Source organism: Musca autumnalis, unplaced genomic scaffold, assembly GCF_047663935.1.
Source record: "Musca autumnalis isolate F117 unplaced genomic scaffold, ASM4766393v1 scaffold_5, whole genome shotgun sequence".
Classification (NCBI taxonomy): Eukaryota; Metazoa; Arthropoda; class Insecta; order Diptera; family Muscidae; genus Musca; species Musca autumnalis.
The window spans coordinates 1,762,942-1,780,658 of NW_027412088.1; the positions used below are offsets into that span (position 1 = coordinate 1,762,942).

Below are 17,717 nucleotides of genomic sequence, written 5' to 3' on the forward strand. Positions count from 1 at the left end.
AAGTATTCCTCACTTATTTAACACTCTCCTGTCTAAAAATTGCCCCTAAATTGAAAGAGACATTGCAATGATTATTTTGCTTAATTACCGCCATGTTTCTGCTTGTGGATTGTCTGATATAGACGTTTGTACCATTCATGTTGATGAGGTTCCTTTACTTCCTGTACAACGGGATGAACATAGACAAATTTAAGAGTGTGAAAGAAAGAAAGAGAAAACAAACGCAATAAATGTAGGTAACGACCATATCATAGGTAGTACATGCCATTCGTGGACATGCTTTCAGTTGTTTTTTTTTAATTACCGATCTCAGGATAATGGGCATGCCATCAGTTGTCATAGGCCCAATTCCATCATATTGACGCCTGCCCAACTGTGCCATTTTTCGCGGACGATCGTTTTCCGTTTCGGGTTCACTCATGTATTCGTGTTTAACGTTATAAACTGTAAAAGGCCTTAAAACATTAGAGTTGTGTCGAAAATAAAACAAAATCAAAAAAAAAAAAAGAAACATTTCTTCTTCGTTTTAAACAAATAGGACAGAGGATAAATATTTAGTAGACCACCAATTGTTTATTGGCATGCAAACGAAATTAGTTAGAACACACATATGTTTTTATTTTAATAAGGAGTCTTCATCAAAAGTTATTCACAAGGAAGGGTTCAGAATATAATCGTAGCCTAAGGATCTGTCCGTATGTTAAGAGTTTACTTCGATTTATTTACCAATTGTTTATTGTCCCGTGCCTGTGAGAGTGGTAAGACAATATTCTATAAGGATACCACTTATTGGTCTCTAGATACTTACTGACTTCATTGGGTCGGCAAAAGGGACGTCCCTTATCCTTGAGCCGTTTATTTTGGGGACGTGTATACAATTCCGTGGCTGATGCAGATCTTTCGAATGCTAATTTTAACAATAATTGATGAAAATAGTTTGTGAGGAAATGTCAAAAATGTATAAGTTTTCAGCTGGATCAAGTCAGGTAATTAAAAATGTATTTATTAATTCGTACGTTGTTATTGCGAAGCCATTTGGCATTTTAATATAACAACTTGCCAAAACTACTATCGTATTACGAAATGTGTCGTATCTTAACACAATAAATGCTGCATTCCAAACCAAATGATAAAGGTAAAAAGGCTTCTCAGCCACATTGAAGAAGGTTAAAATCAAATTCAGTTACTGACTGGATTTCCATTCAAATGGATATTCGAAATATGCGTGTATATTTGTTTTTCGTTTGTAATGCGTTTACTTTTTTTTGAAAAGGCTAACGAAGGAACACGGCGTTTAAACAATAAAAGTTCGTTTTAGATTTAGCATTCGCTTGTCTTAGCTGTGAATAATTCAAGTTCATCGCCATTTCAAAAATTTTAATGAACATTTATATTTAGCTTTGTTTATCCGAAATCGTTTAAGGCATGTTTATTTAAAGCGATCCGATTAAAATATTTCATTTGCGCCACCAAAGAAAATAATTCTACTATTTATGTACAAATGTCTAAACTAAAAAATTATTAAATTTTTGTGAGGAGAGTAAAAATTCTAAAGGGAAGATCGACTATAAACTTAATAGTTGGTTGTCATCAGAGAATTTGAATTTGAGTAATCAGATTCATCAGCATGTAATGTTTATGGTGCATATACATATATATTGTAGGATTATATTTCTTTCGAGTCGAGTTATTATAGCCTGAGATAAGGGCATTGAAACTTTTAATTTCCAGAGTGTTTTGTTTTACACAGTTAATTTGAGTAAACTAAACTATTATGCAGGGCAATCATGAATAAAAATTCCGTGAGGAATTTTTTCCCTTTCCTCAATTTCAGCATTTTTATTTCCATATTTATGTCTAACAGGAGAATATTTTTTGTCGATTCAGTGAGAATATTGCATAATTAAGCGTCTTCAGTAGTTTCCAATGTTTAAAAATATTGATTTTAAAAGAATTTCACTTTTTAAAATTATTTTCCGTGCGGAAAATTCCGAGGGAAATATTCATGATTGTCCTGTATATGTATATAACTCTTTAGATGCACTCTCTGTACCATACCGAATAACTGTACACAATCAGGGTAGTACGTTGTTTTGTCTTTGCGTTATGGAGGCATAATACCAACGACATATGTTAGATTGACCTCAACTCACTTGTAATTATGTATTAAAGTAATTTGAAAAATGTGTATGTGAATTATATATACGACACAACCACCAAAAATGTGTGTGCTCTTAAACCAACTTTAAGTGAAAGAAGCTTGCAAAAAAAAAAAAAACGGAGCGCTTTTTAAATAAATCACAGTCAAAGTCCACATTTTAAGGGGTTTTCTTAGGTTTTTAACGATTTTGCTTGGAAACCACAAGTTTTATTGAAGCAAGACTAACGAAAATCTTGTAGATGTGAACACTTTCTTCAAGATTGACCTTTATGATATTTTCGTAGGTTTTATCATTTTTGAGATATAGAAGTTCAAATTGAGACAATGCACTGTCTGTATTGCCTCCTTAACTAACATTAAATAAAAGCCGTTTACACCTGGGAAGTTCTTGCGGATCCTGAAACAGAAATGTTCATAGATGAGAAAAGTCCAAAGACAGAAAAATCGCTAATGAGATTTTTAAACAAATCGCGGTCGAAGTTCACATTTTTAGGTTTATTTTAGGTTTTTGCGATTTTGCTAGAAAACCGCAAGTCCTTACGAAATGGAGCTAAAGAAAATGTAGTAGCTGTGAAAATTCTCTAGAGGAATGACCGTTATGATTTGTTCCTAGGCGTTACCATTTTTGAGATAGTTTGAGAAGTTCAGGTCACATTTTTAGGTTGTTTTTTGTTAGGTTTTCACGATTTGCTTGAAAACGGTAGGTCTTATCGAAATGGGACTAGATAAAATCATATATCTGTGAAAAGATTGGCATTTGTAATTTTTAAAATTAAGTTATAAATTTAAGTTGGGAAATTGCAGTCATGACATTGTTTTATAAGGAGGCGATACAGACAGTGCATTGTCCCAATTTGAACTTCGGTATCTCAAAAATGGTAAAACCTACGAATATATCATAAACGTCAATCTTGTAGGGAATTTTCAAAACTACAGAATTTTTTCCGACGCTCCGTCGATTCTTTTTTTTGACTTTTCTCATCTATGAACATTGTAGTTTCAGAATCCGCAAAAACTTCCCAGGTGTAAGCATCTTCAATTTAAAGTTGGTTCAAGAGCACAGTGTGTAATATTCGAAAAACGAAACATATTCATACATAAATTGTGTATGTTGCTTTAATATATTGGGACATTCGAAAGAAAAAATTTAAACTGTTGGTAGTCAGTAGCTCTGTGGTGCCATACATCTGTTGCACCCTGATGACCTTGATCCAGCTGAAAAATACAAATGAATGGAAAATGACATTTACTTCTGATTTTATCCGAAACACTTGTTGAACGGCCACCCAGTGGAATAAATTCCGTTGAATCTGGTTCAGATGCTTGGGTCGATGTTGGCGTACTTAGATTTGTACAACTGTGTTGAGTTTGAAAATCTGAAATATTGTTGTTGCTATTATTCCACGGTGGCAGCGGGGATTCCGATGATGTTGATTGCACTCGCCTGCGCGGCGTTGGTGATTCAAAACGTATCGGTCGATATTCTTTACGGCCCAATTGGGGCGATTGTTGTGGCGTCCAAATCACAGAGGATGTAGCGTTGGATGCTGGCAGTGGTGGAGGTGGTGGCGTTGATTTAATTTCACTTAGATTTGATATTGAAGATGATGGAGTTTGATTTTTGGGAGACCAAATGCCTAAATCAGAAAATGTTGGAGGATGATGGTTTGTGTTTATTTTTTTGCTTTGGAGAAGAGGAACATCAAAGTAATGGATGAATATGAACAACCACAACAACAACATAAAATCCCTCGACAACAGTGTCCCATTCATAAACATGTATCCCAGAAACCTATTACAGCTGTAATAATTTAACGGAAAGGTGACAAACTGAAGAAAAAGAATCAACAACGTCGATTCTCGCACATCAAATGCCAGCAAAGAGTATTGCTTTTTTGGCATCCATTCAACAAACTCAACATTTAAAATACCAGACAAAACAAAAAAGGCAAAAATAAAATACAAATTAGAAAAAAAAAACAAAACACACACCAAATGATGATCAGCATGACGATGACAGTGGCGCTGGTGGCGTATGAGTCATGATACGTTTGTTTTCATTTCTTTTCTTTTTTTAGTTGGCTAGCAAAGGTCTTTTTAAATTGAAATGTTCCGATGTTGATTTACGTTTGTGCACATTTCGTGGCAGAGGGAAGTGGTGGTTTTAATCCTTTTCTTTCTTTTGAAAATTAAGTAACAAAAAATCTGAATGAAAAATATGTATGTATCAACATTTGTAGTATTTTTGAATAATATACAAAAGCAATCATGGTCAACGGAAGTGGTTATTTTTCAATAAATTTTACGCCGAATTTTGATATAAACAATTACATTTTTTTCTATTTACAATTTGAAAATCTTAGTATAAGTAGTTATATAATTGTTCCACAAACATCCTAGAAAGGGCAAGTAAGACTTCTCTCATGTCATTGAGTGCACCCGACTCATAAGTTCAATGATATGGAACCTACTTTTTATCGCCGAGTCCGAACGGGTGCCTTAAGGTACCACTTGTACAGAAGTTTTTCATGACAAAAATACTCAGGAAATGTAGCCAACATTACACTGAGGGGTATTTTTGCCACCGTTGAAAATATGATGTTGTCTGGCTTGGGAATCGATCTCAGACATTCACCATGCAAGGCGGCTGTACATACCATTTCACCACGGTCGTAATACTATGATTTATTATATTCCTTTATTGTTATAGAAATTGGCTCCGATATATAGAAAAGGCATGATTAACCTCTTTTATTAATGCATTATGAATACTGACTATGATTTGGGGTAACTGACATTTTTAACTAGTTTAGTACTCGGTAAATGGAAAAACAAACAAACGCAACTTGTTAAAAAAAAATTGTAGAACGTGTGTACAATTTTTCTAGATCCTAAAACTTTGGCATGTCTTAAATGTGACTTCAGTTGTGATCCTACGTACTACATGCATATATTACAAAAAGGTGCATCTTTGCTCCTTTGCAAGCGAATTCACTCAATGATCTTGTTTTCTTCCACATTACATGAAATTGAAAATTCTCGGCGCACATTAAAGATACTTTCTTTCTTTTATTATTTAAACGTTGGTATGTTTGCGGGAAATAGTTTAGGAACACTACTGTCGTCATAAGATAAAATATTCATTTTAATTGTATATCAGTTCTTTCATGTTTACTAAGTATTGTAATTTTATTGTTTTAATTATTATTTTTATTTATGCACTCACTCACTGACCAATTCATAAAAAAATAAAACAAAACTGAACTGATTTGTTGTTCGATCGGATCGATCGATAATCATAAGAGTTTTTTTCGAAACAAAACAAACTCGCAAATCGCACAGCTTCACAGCTCTTTTCGAACTTGTTTTTTATTTTTAAAAATTATTCCATTATCGACGATGCCATTGAAAGTAATCGTACAGGTATAACGAATTTATTGTATAATATAATAATCAGCAAAACTCAACAACAACAACTACAGTGCGATATTTTAAATAATATCAAAATAAAAAAGTGACAACACACGGTAGAGGAGATTCGAAAAACACAACACTATTACCATTAACTCGTTCATAAACAAAATTTTGATTAGACTGTGCATAGTTTGTGTAGTGGGATTTAATAGCGTCACTTCCCTAGGGGTACCCTTGTTTTGTGTGCTTTTTGTTTGCCAACTTCTACTTGGTGCACTTCCTCTATTGGCTATTTAGCTCACTTTGTTTATACTTTGTATCCTTTTCCAAATGGCACCGTTTCTTTCTTTGCCAGAAAAAAGTTCGAGTTTTCACTGAGTACCGTATCGGAGCTGCTGACTCCGTAAGTGTTGAGTAACAACTAAACTTTCGAGCATGCCACAAATACTTTACGCATGGCAGCGGTTTCGTGCTTTGCTATTCTTGCCCAGCACACACAATCAAGTAGCCGACCAGCCAGCCATACAAGCAGTCAGTCAGTAAGCCCCTAATGGGGCCCATAACAATGCCAATAACAATCATCGACAAAAGATTAAAACGGGCTTGTTCTCAAAAACAACAACAACAACAGAACGACCAGCACACCCAATCGCTTTGAATATTTCATTCTTATGTGAACTGCACAGCAAATCGAAAATGAAAAAATCGTTTAAACCAAACAATATGCTCGCAAAGGTATCCAACTTCCACCCCCAATTGTATATGAGCGTGTGTGTGTGTGATGAGGAACTCATTAAACTATGTATGTAGGTATGTCTGTCTTTTAAACATTATTTGACAGTTCCTCAAAACGCATTCATCAATGTAAAAGAGGATCATTCATTGGAATTCAATTGTTTGGAATTTCAATTCGATTTTGAATTGAATTGATTTGAACCGATTCGATTGATTAGAACAAAAGTTGAAGTTTCGATTGGGACAAAATGATGACTGATGTTGTCGTTGCTCGTTTCACCCTGTTTGGAGTTCATTTTTGTTGTTGTTGTTGCTGGTGATGTTGTTTGTTTTTGTTCATTTGTAGGTTCGTTTCGAGATATGACAATGCAACCTAAATTGAATAATTATATTAACTTCCGGTCTTTAGAAAGCGCGGTTTTGTACCCAAACATTGTCATACACTCGAGAAAATACCTGTGTTGGAAAGAGAACGCATACACCTCGTATAATAATGAACATTTAAAACTTCTTAAGAAACCGCTTAAAGGGTACATTGGGTGCAAAGAAATGCGGATAGGGTGGATAAATTATGACCGCAAATTAGCATTCATAAATTATAGCATTAGCGGAAAATGGTTTGTCCAATTTTTATAAACGAATTTAAAACCAATGAACAAAAATATGGAATATTTGCTACCCTCCAAATAAAGGCAGCTGATAAAATTATTATTTTATATTATATTTATTATTATTTATTTTATTATTATATTATTTGTATTATTATTATAATTAAAGGAATGCCTTGAAAACTAGATTTTTTCTAGAATTTTGTAATATTATTTATTAATTTTTTTTTGTAAAACAAACCCCTCAAACAACAAGTGCAAAATGGATAGAACTGTGGTTTTAAATGGAATGAAAATATATTTGGGACATTTTGCAAAATGTAATTTCAAACTCAAATGGTGCGATTGTTCTTCCCTTAATGGTAGCCTCTGTACACAGCTGGGATTATTTTGCTTTATGCTATGTGTAAGGGGTACATTTAACGGTTTGAATGTTCTAGCTTTTTTCCTTTACGAGAAAACGGAGGTTATATAAAAATATATATTATATAAAAAATATATATTTAATAAATCAATATATATTTTCCACGAATAGGCAGAGAATCGTCCTTTTATCGAAGATTGTTGCTGCATTGATATGGTATCTACATAGAACGACACCACTTTTAGAGAAGTTTCACATGCGTGTCCTGTTGTGTGCAGGGTTAATCATTATACCACGGTGGCAGTCAACCTTTTATTCGTCTTCTCACGACCCTCGTTTTTTAGCTATTGTCGGCCGCGATTGAATTCATTAAACCTGTTTTTCATAGTACTATGATGGCCCTTTACCGAGATACAAAGATTTAATTTGATCAATGCACCCTTGCCGTGTTTATCCACGTCGAAAGTTGTGAAAAGTAAATTCCATTTTATTTTTGCAAAGTGATTTTAAGTCGCTGTAAACTGCACAACACAAGGTCGTATGACAAACTGTCCTGAGTACGTATAGGCTAAAAACTGTGAAACTGTCCAAAAAAAATTCAAATCGCGCCTGCCTAGGACAGATAGTTTTCGTGCGTTTTTTTTCTTCGACCATCCTCTTGAATGTGGATGTAAAAGGAGACTATATTCGCCTAAGTATTGCTTTCCTAGGGACTATATCAAGATATTCACTTCATCTCTTCCTGACTAGATTTCATAATAATATTCAATCATCTTCATTTTTTATACCCTCCACCATAATATGGAGGGTATAATTAAATTTGTCTTTCCGTTTGGTATAGAAGTTTCTATTACTCCTAGGATGATTGGTATTGCAAATGGGCTATATCGGTCCACGTTTTGATATAGCCCCCATATAACGGCACCACCTGATTTTCGGTATTTTTAAGGTTTTAGCTTCATTATCACACCAAAGTGACTGAAATTTGGTACTTAGTCTTCGTTGGGGGTATACAACTTTCCCCATAGTTTTGTCGGTATAGGTCAAAGCCTTCATATAGACCCCATAGAACGGTACCTCCCAATTTTCGGTATTTTGAAGGTTGTGGCCTTAATATTCCTCCGAAATAGGTGAAATTTGGTATTTAGTCTTCGCTGGAGGTATAAAACTTTCCCTTAGAATTTTGTCGGTATAGGCCCAAGCCTTCATATAGCCCCCATAGAACGGTACCTTCCGATTTTCGGTATTTTGAAGGTTGTGGCCTCAATATTCCTCCGAAGTGGCTAAAGTTTGGTACTTAGTCTTTGCTGGGGGTATAAAATATATATAGGTCCACGCCTTCATATAGCCCCCATAGAACGGTACCTCCCGATTTTTGGTATTTTGAAGGTTGTGGACTCAATATTACGCCGAAATGGCTGTAATTTGGTGCTAAGTCATCATTTAGGGCATAAAACTTCCCATATGAAATTTGTGGGTATAGGTCCACCCCTTTATATACCCCCCATAGAACGGTACCTCCCGAATTTCGGAGTTTTGAACGTTATGGCCACAATTATCCATAGAAGTGGCTGAAATTTGGTATTTAGTGTTCGTTCGGGGTATTCAACTTTTCCCCTCTAATTTTGTCGGTATAGGTCCACGCCTTCATATAGCCCCCATTGAACGGTACCTCCCGATTTTCGGTATTTTGAAAGTTGTTGTCTCAATATTCCACCAAATTGACTAAAATTTGGTGTTTAGTCTTCATTTGTGGTATAAAACTTTCCATATGAATTTTGTCGGTATATGTCCACGCCTTTATGTAGCCCTCATAGAACGGTAGCTCCCGATTTTCGGAATTTTAAAGGTTGTGTGTGGACTTTGTTATTTAGTCTTCAAGGGGGTTATAAAGTATACCTGAAAAGAATAATTAGTATATGTCCACGTATAACAAGTTCGGCCCGGCCCAACTTAATGCCGTTCTTACTTGTTTTTAACTTTCATTGATAGTTTTCGCAAAAACAACTACATACTGTCGACAACTCAGAACTGACAAAAGTAGTAGATGAAATAATATAAAAATACGGCATAATCTCGATAATCTGGACACCACATTACCGAATGAGAACAAAAAATCATTTTCTGTTATTAAGTCACTCGTGGTAGGCGTATAATAATACTTCATTAATTGTAATTGCTAAAACCGAACACTTAAGTGAAATGCATACACATCCCACATGGAGCACTTTTCTCATATCAATGTGTGAGACCTATAATTGCCTGGGAGTCGAACCCGGGCATACAGAGTGCAAGGCGGACGAGCTTACCATTGCCCCACGATGGCTCCGTGATAATGAGCCAATGATATTATAATCATGAAATAATGAAGTAAAAAGTTAGCGTCCGTATTTCTGCGTTATCCGCATTATCGAGATTACACATTATATAAACTTATACTCCACTGAATTAAAAAATATTCCTGAGAAGTTACAAAGGGAATGATGACATGTTATTTCTACTGTTTCCTCTATTCGAGTGTATGACGCCAATCGCAACAAAATAGCACATACGATGTATAAAATCAAATCAGTCGAAAAGTTTCCTTTTCACGCTGTGTACCTCTTTCCAACCACAGAAGCAGCAGTAGTTCTATGCTACTAAGCAAATTAATTCGACCGAGTGTTGCTTTGATTCTTTATTCAGTGGAAAACAAGACATCGATTGGCAATTCCCTCCATCCCAATGTGGATTGATTGGATGAATGGCTTATTTGATGGACGAACGAGTATTCGTCGCTTGTAACTTTAGGTGTGGACAAGGTGTGTTTACAACAAACTAACAATTCTAGCGAAAAGGCGACAACAAACATTCACTGAACTCATTCGTAGAGTCTGGGTTTTTATTTCGTGCGTTTCGGGTTTTTAAAACACACTATTGGGTTTTAGTAGATTTTTTAATCTATTCATTATAGGAAAAACAAAAATTCTTTTCTGAAAATATCGCGATACTTCCTTTCATACACAAAACTATTGGCGATTGTCTTTAAAACTTTGTAGTATTTATATTTTTGTCATAGCCCAATTAATGCTCAGACGAATCGGCTGAAGCCGGAATCATGGAGAGCTAAGATTTTGTTTTAACTTCCATCAATGATTTGATATTTGTACTCGTATAGTACTAAGTGTATGAATGATTGTATTTCTTTGACATTTTGCCTGTTTGGGCGAAGATAATTTTTTAATGATTTTTATTAATTTTCTCGTTTAGAGTTAAGCTTGATGATCGAAAATTCTTTGGAAGTGAAAAAGGAAAGCCAAGGACTCGAACCCACACAGTCACCAAATTACGTGACCTGGTTTCGCTATTAGTTGAGTAGGTCTTCAGACGTATCGACTGTGGGATGGCTTCTCTGTCCTAGAACTTTTGGTTTTTCAAATGCAAATGTGTTTTTTTTACGTTTCACGGATATTTGGCCGTAGAATTGTATTTCTTCATGACAAACGCTTTTTTGCGCTGCCTTTGAAGTTATGAGTTTGGCTTTGAACGCTAACACGCCGTGACAACATTTTTCATATGTTTTCAAGGACGCGGGTCAAATCCCAGCCGGGCTCACCCTGTTTTTATTTTTTTGAAATTTTGCCTGTTTGGGCGAAGATCATTTTTTTTTTGTATTGTATTTCCAATTTTTTTTGGATTTCAAACGATTAACAGTCACACCACAATGGTTGTAAAGTCACACCACAATGGTTTCGCGACTCAGTGTTGGTAAACAAAAAAAATCCTGTTATTGAAATTTTAGAAGTTCGAAGTTTCCCTGTGTTGAATAAAGTCCAGAATTTGGACAATACCTTAAGGTTTATTTCTGAACAAATTATCTGTAATTTCACGTATCAGCGGATAGAAACCCCGTGGAATGTTTGATCATCATGCTACAATTTAGCATACTTTCCAACTAATATATAAACAATGTGCCACATATCATGCAACACCGGCTGCTCCAGTACAAAATCAAACTGGAACCAAGGTGATGAAAGTTGTGATTTCATCGTTCCTTTCTTTCTTCGTATTTTTTATGTTCACACACCCCACGAACTGTCATAAAAAGTGACGATGCCTGTTTATCTGTCTTATGAATGATCTAATCATTCGGACAGTTTTTATAGCACCTCAGATTTATGTAGTTCCATGAAGATGACGACAACACCTCCGATGATTTGCATCCGTATGAACACAGAAAATACATATATTTATTTCATTTCGTGAATCCGTAGCTTTTTGATGTTTCCATTACCAACAAAGCAAAAAAAAATCTATCGGTATCAGTTAAAAAAAGTTCTAAACATCATAATTATCGAAAGGAAAAGTATTCTGGAGATTATTTACAGAAAGAAGAACATAAAGCCAACTATATTATCTAAAGTATTGTTTTTTGTTGTTGTTTAAAAATAAATAGCAACAACAACAGAAGCGAAATATTGAATACATTTTAAGACAATAAACAAAATTGAAATTTGGTTATGGAGTGAATGAACAAGGGAGGGTGTGTAGATGTAGATTTTCATAGAGAAAGCAAAATGTAGATTTTCAGAAAACATTTGGAAAGAACAACAAAAAACGATTAAAAACTAAAAATAGAGGCCAACAAAATACGTTTACCCCAACCTCCCCCTCCTGCCACTTCCCACAAGAAAATATTAAAACGAAGTGAATTATGGACAAATAAGAAAAAAAAAATGGCACAGCCAAATTGTGTTTTCTTTGCACCGACAAATGAGGTGTAACAAATTGAGTCGATAGTCGGGGTAAGGGGCGCGAAGTATGCGTAGTATAATGAGCTAATTTTTAATTTAAACGGACAAACACAAATTTTGAAAGAGAATTTCTAAACTACGAAGTAAAACACATACATACATACATATGTACGTAAAAATGTAAACAAATTTGTCACCGAAATCATTCCAACAATTTCAAGATTCAATTCCGAAAGAATATTTCAAATTATTGCGTGGAAAGTTGTTTGTTTTTATTCCGACAAAGAAATATTACTACTCGTACAACTGTCAATGACATTGAAAATGTATGTTTATGGGACACAAATGGGACAAGTTTTTGAAGACCACAATCACAAAAGAAGACAAATAGGGAAAAAATGAAAATGCTATTCCAAACACCAAAACACAACGCAGACAGACAAATGATGTGGTTGTTTTCTTGAGGAGATAAATGGTCACATAGATGAGAAATCGAATTTTTTATTTACCTGATCCGGTGGGAGCCTTCGCCTTGAATTTGGGCGTAAACATGCTGGGTGATTGGGCTTTTTCTGTAAGAATGGTCAAAGACAAATATAATGGGGAATTCAATTTGCCAATTCAAATAACATAATTTTTGAAATTATTAAATACATATGTACATATGTACAAATGTATTTGTTGTGTGCAATTTCTCTTTTCGTTTTTTTTTATATTCACTAATTAGGTGTTCTTTTTGGGATCCATCCATTCATATTTGTTCAGTGTCCAAATGTTAAATACAAAATTATGTTCGTTCATATTCGTTCGTTGTTTATGTGCACTTATTGTTCTTATTTTATGCATTAATGTACGGCCTATGACTGTTTATATGGCTCTCAACTAACCCTGTCCCATATTTCGTTACACCAAGTACTACAAATATACGATCAGAAAAGAATACGACACACCGCAGAATAAATAAACCTGTACGTCTTTACGTCCGAGACTCAACTTGTTGGTCCGCGTACTTTTGTTTTCAAACTGTTCAAGAAAATTATGTTATTCCACCACCAACCACTGCTATAATCATCGTCATCGTCATGATCATCATCAGCATCACCACCACCCCAATTGTGTATAGGACCGTCTCTCAATGTTCGCATTAGCAAAGAGCAAAAACTACACTGCCATGAAAAGTTTTCTCTTCAAAACGTTCAGAACCATAATCTCCTTACAGAGATAACAATAAATTCAAATAACAGAAAATTTAAATAAGCGAAATCAAGAGAACCGAGGAAATAAAATCTTGTGTAAACAATGAAGATAAACTAAACTCACATCAGTGATGGAATAATGAAATCATAAAAAAAGCTGGAAGAAAGATACTTCATTGAATGGATTATTACTTTGGAACGACCCTGCTCAAAGAAAAAAGGATATCTGAGCAGGACTGTTTTGGAGAAACATAATATGTCTGTTCCAGAACATGCAAGAATCTACAAATGTTTACTACGAAAAAATAGTGAAATTTGTAGATTCTTGCATGTTCCGGAACAGAGCAAATATGTGTGTCTGTTGACTTGCTAGTTTTTGCCGAATGAAATTTATCGACTAAGAAATAACTAACAATGATAAAAAGTCGAAAAGTCAGAATTACGTCCGGCTAAACACACCGAGCTAATACTTGGTAATTAGAAATCCGACTCGAAATGAATAATTTCTCTGCAAAAGCTTTGGAAACTCAATTAGAACGTTTGGTTGCATTGCGGTCCTTTTTCATTTCCACTCATTCTCAATAAAAAAACAAATGTTGCTTAAGAATGTTTTTTACAAGGTGACTATTTTGTATAAAATACGTAATAGTGTTCGTTATATGCTGACTGTGAAAACTATTTGGTGTACGTTATTATCTCATCCCTGTCCGCGAAAATATTCGCTAAAGCTCATTTATGGGGCAACAGTAAAATTCGTTGCTTCTCAATGTGGATCGATTTGTTCTTTGTGAGATCTCGAAGATAAACAAGCGACAAGAGAATAACACTCATCCAATTATATATTTAGTCTGCCATTCATTCTCTATCTTTTTATTTGTTCATTAACCAACCAACCAACCACCCAGCCACCCACTCATTCGTTGTATATTGTTTTTTTTTTTTTTTTATTTTACCCACTGCCCCAAATGATTTTCACGAAGAGTTTCATGTTAATGTTGGTGTTTGGTTTATGTGTGCCAGCATTTTGTATACAGGGCGGCATTCAAATATTTGTACTCAAGACCTATATATTAAGCTTAAGAGAATGAGAACGGAAGGGTAAATTAACGTATGAAAGAAGAGAACTTATTTGTATAAAGAACTCGGGGATGTGGGTGAACACAGCATTTTTTTTGGTCTTACCTTGCGACGTCAATTGTAACGAAACGATCTCTTTGGAAGAGGTTGTAAGTTCCCATCTGCATTTGCAGATAGTATATAGGAGGACACTGAGGAACTATGGTGATACAAATATATAGAAGCTCGCAATAAATAGGTAGCAGTAGAATTCCATTCTGCAGGATGATGCCACTGACACTGTAAAACTCCAAGCTTAAGAGCAGAACACTTTCGAAATAAGCTGTTAGAAAACAGCAAAAATGACTTCCCGTGAAATTTTTGGAAGATGGCAACAATATAATTAGGAATTAAATCAAAAAGTAATAAATACCAGTAAAGTTGTGTATTCATAAATGTCGTTCCGATATTCCTATTTCCCTTGCAACCTATAGGGGATTGTAAGGATAAAAACCCATCATACCATTGCTATTGAAAATTATAACGTTTTTGAATGTTTCTCGATAATTTTGCGGATATTTTGTTCGAGAATGCATTGAAAACGATTCATTCCTCGTTCAGTTTGTGGCGGGAAAACCTTCGATTTCGAATATCGGTAATAATATTATAATTGAATGAATTGACGATAGTTTTTCCGATAGTGGCGAAAAACATATTAGGTGGAATTTCGTTTCTACGGCAGGTTTAACTCTGTCTGACCTTTCTTGATGTTTCTGTTATGTACCTTTTTTGTTTTTATTTCTTTGTTATGTTTGCGATTCGTAACCTACCCATATGTTGTCTTTATCAACACTTATTGTTTATATTTTACATCGAAATTATTTAAAAAAAAGCAAATGGGAATTTTATACAAACTACATAAAATTATGTTGTTAAACAAAAAATGTCCAAAGTAAAAATTTTTCTCGAAACAATTTCTCTTGTGAAGAAAAGAAAAGCACAAGAAAAATCGAAATTCGTGTCTTTTTAGTTGTTTTACTAAAATATTATATTCTCTATCTTATTTTTATATCTTTTGAGTGCTTTTTATATTTTTCTACTTATTAACAAATGCAATAAAAAATAATAGACTATAAATTAAAAAAATTAAATTTTTAAAACAATTTTTTTAGTAAGGCTCCATGTAATACCCCGAACCAAAATTAACCTTCATTTTTTCATTTTGAAAAATGCTCCCAATACGAAATCATCCCCCAAATTAGGTTATTGGACACGAACAATTTTTCAATTTGTGCCCAAAATAGCAATGGGCCGAAATGCATTTTTGAATTTGGGGTGTATTTTCAAAATACTAATATGCCCCAAATTATGAATTTTCGCCTCAAAATATTTATTTAATAAAATTTGGTGTGTAAATGAAACAATAAATTTGGGGTGTAATTTCAAAAAAGGGTTTTAAAGATATTCCAATAGTATCCAGCTAAAATGTAGAAGCCACATGGACCGAATAACCCATTACAAAGTTATTTATGTAAACAAGCTACTTTCTGCATTACCAGTAAGCCGAAAAATAATAGGTTATTTATTAAACGTTTTACAAGGCCAAACTAGGCTGACTTCCGTATTGTCAGTTGCTTTGTATTCGCGCATGAAACTAGGGGTTCTTAAACCGAGTTCCATACTAGAGTAATTTTATGAAATTGCAATGGTCTGCAAACTTTTTTTGTTTGCATAATTACGAAGTGTTGGTGGTGCACGTGTAAGCGGTTAAAGAACCCTTAATGTTCGTACGCGTGGCACAGTGTGTAGTGTGTTTGGCTACAAATCATAAGTTCTCATGTTCAAATCCAGCAAACAGCAAAATAAAAAATGTGGAGTGTGTTGAAATTACCCCAATGATATTTACACCCCAATGACAATTTGACCTCAATTGCAAAATGAATAAAAGTCCCAAAAAGATGAAAATAGGCCCCGGTAATTTTGTTGTTGTTTTCTATATACTTGTTTGGGGCATATTTTCATTTTCGATTTGGGGTGTTATTTCATGGGGCCTTTTTTGTCACATAAACAATCACACTTCTTGCACACAGTGCGCCTGAAGTAACTTTAAATGAAAGGAGCTTGTACCTGGGTATTTTTGCGGATTTTGTAACTACAATGTTTATAGATGAGAAAAATCAAAAAAATCGCCGGAGGGATTTTTAAGGTTTTCAGGATTTTGTTTGCAAACTCCAAGCCCTATCGAAATGGGACTAAAAAAATGTTGTAAAGAATTTTCACTGCTACAACATTTTCCTTAGTCCCATTTCGATAGGGCTTGCGGTTTCCAAGCAAATCCCTGAAAAACCTAAAAAAAACTAAAAATGTGACATTTGATCGCGATTTATTCAAAAATCCATTCGGCGTTTTTTTAATTTGTAGTTTTAGAATCCGCAAAAACTTTTCAGGTGTATGCACTTTTAATTTAAAGATAGTTGGTGCACCGTGCATGGCAGTCAGTTCATTGTCCCAATTTGAACTTCTATATCTCAAAAATGGTAAAACATGAGAAAAGGTCACAAAGTTCAATTTTGTAGAGAATTTCTACAGCTACAAAATTTGGTCTTATCTCATTTCGATAGGACTTGCGGTTTCCATGCACAATCCTGAAAACCCCCAAAAAAAAACTAAAAATGTGACATTTGACCGCGATTCATTTAAAAAACCCTCAGGCGATTTTTTTTGTTTTTCGATTTTTCCCGTCAATGAACATTGTAGTTTCAGAATCGGCAAAAACTTTCCAGATGTGAGCTCCTTTCATTTAAAGTTAGTTCAGCCGCACCGTGTGCATTTAGGTTTAGTCATTTTGATTTGACAATACATATCGAAAGATTTTTTCGAACTTCTTTTTCTAAGCTCTGCTAGATGAAAAACTTTTTTAGAAAAAAGTTGAGAAAAAAAAACTAAAGGGTGGTTTCAGCGTCACATGTTTCTTTCTTTTTTGTATGTTTTGATAGTGGTTTTTGAACGTGACAGAAATATAAAATACTAGCAAATGCCCGCTACTTCGTATGCGGAAAGGGAACAAAATATATATAAACAATATTTAATACGGGAATGGTGAATACTGGAGATTCTGTTGTACTAAGACCTATTTTTATTACCAATATTTTTTTCGATTGTAGTCAGAATTTACAAAAAAATCTGAAGTATCACATCCCTACACAACTACCATATTTTTTATTTCGAATTTCCAAAACTACGTATGATATTGTAAATTTCAGATTTGACTCCTGTTTTAACCCTTCACTAACACAGCATTCCCTTCCAGTACGAATTTCCAAACACTAAACTTTATCTCACGCCTTCACAACAACAATCACGCACATTTACAATGCAAGGTTCTAGCTTTAGCGGTTTCGCCCAGGACCCGAATAGGTCCGTTAAATTTTCGGCATTCAAAATGGCCAT

The 17,717-nt window shown here is 34.4% G+C and overlaps 1 protein-coding gene across 48 annotated transcripts in view; it reads right to left on the bottom strand.

Annotated features, from left to right (window-relative positions):
* CAP (Cbl-associated protein) overlaps positions 1-17,717 on the bottom strand; it is a 97,839-nt gene that overhangs the window by 32,301 nt on the left and 47,821 nt on the right. For 16 of the 48 annotated variants that reach the window (XM_073957235.1, XM_073957234.1, XM_073957225.1 and 13 more), the window contains 2 exons: positions 305-444; positions 89-161 (listed from right to left, as the gene is read on the bottom strand). The exons of 22 other annotated variants lie outside the window; for them this stretch is intronic. In XM_073957235.1, coding sequence (XP_073813336.1) covers positions 89-161; positions 305-444 — 213 coding nt within the window. Of the gene's footprint in view, positions 1-88; positions 162-304; positions 445-808; positions 908-3,411; positions 3,799-5,877; positions 6,120-12,524; positions 12,588-12,902; positions 13,081-17,717 lie in introns of those variants that run through there. 10 more of the 48 variants (XM_073957237.1, XM_073957236.1, XM_073957252.1 and 7 more) reach the window with 8 other exon arrangements.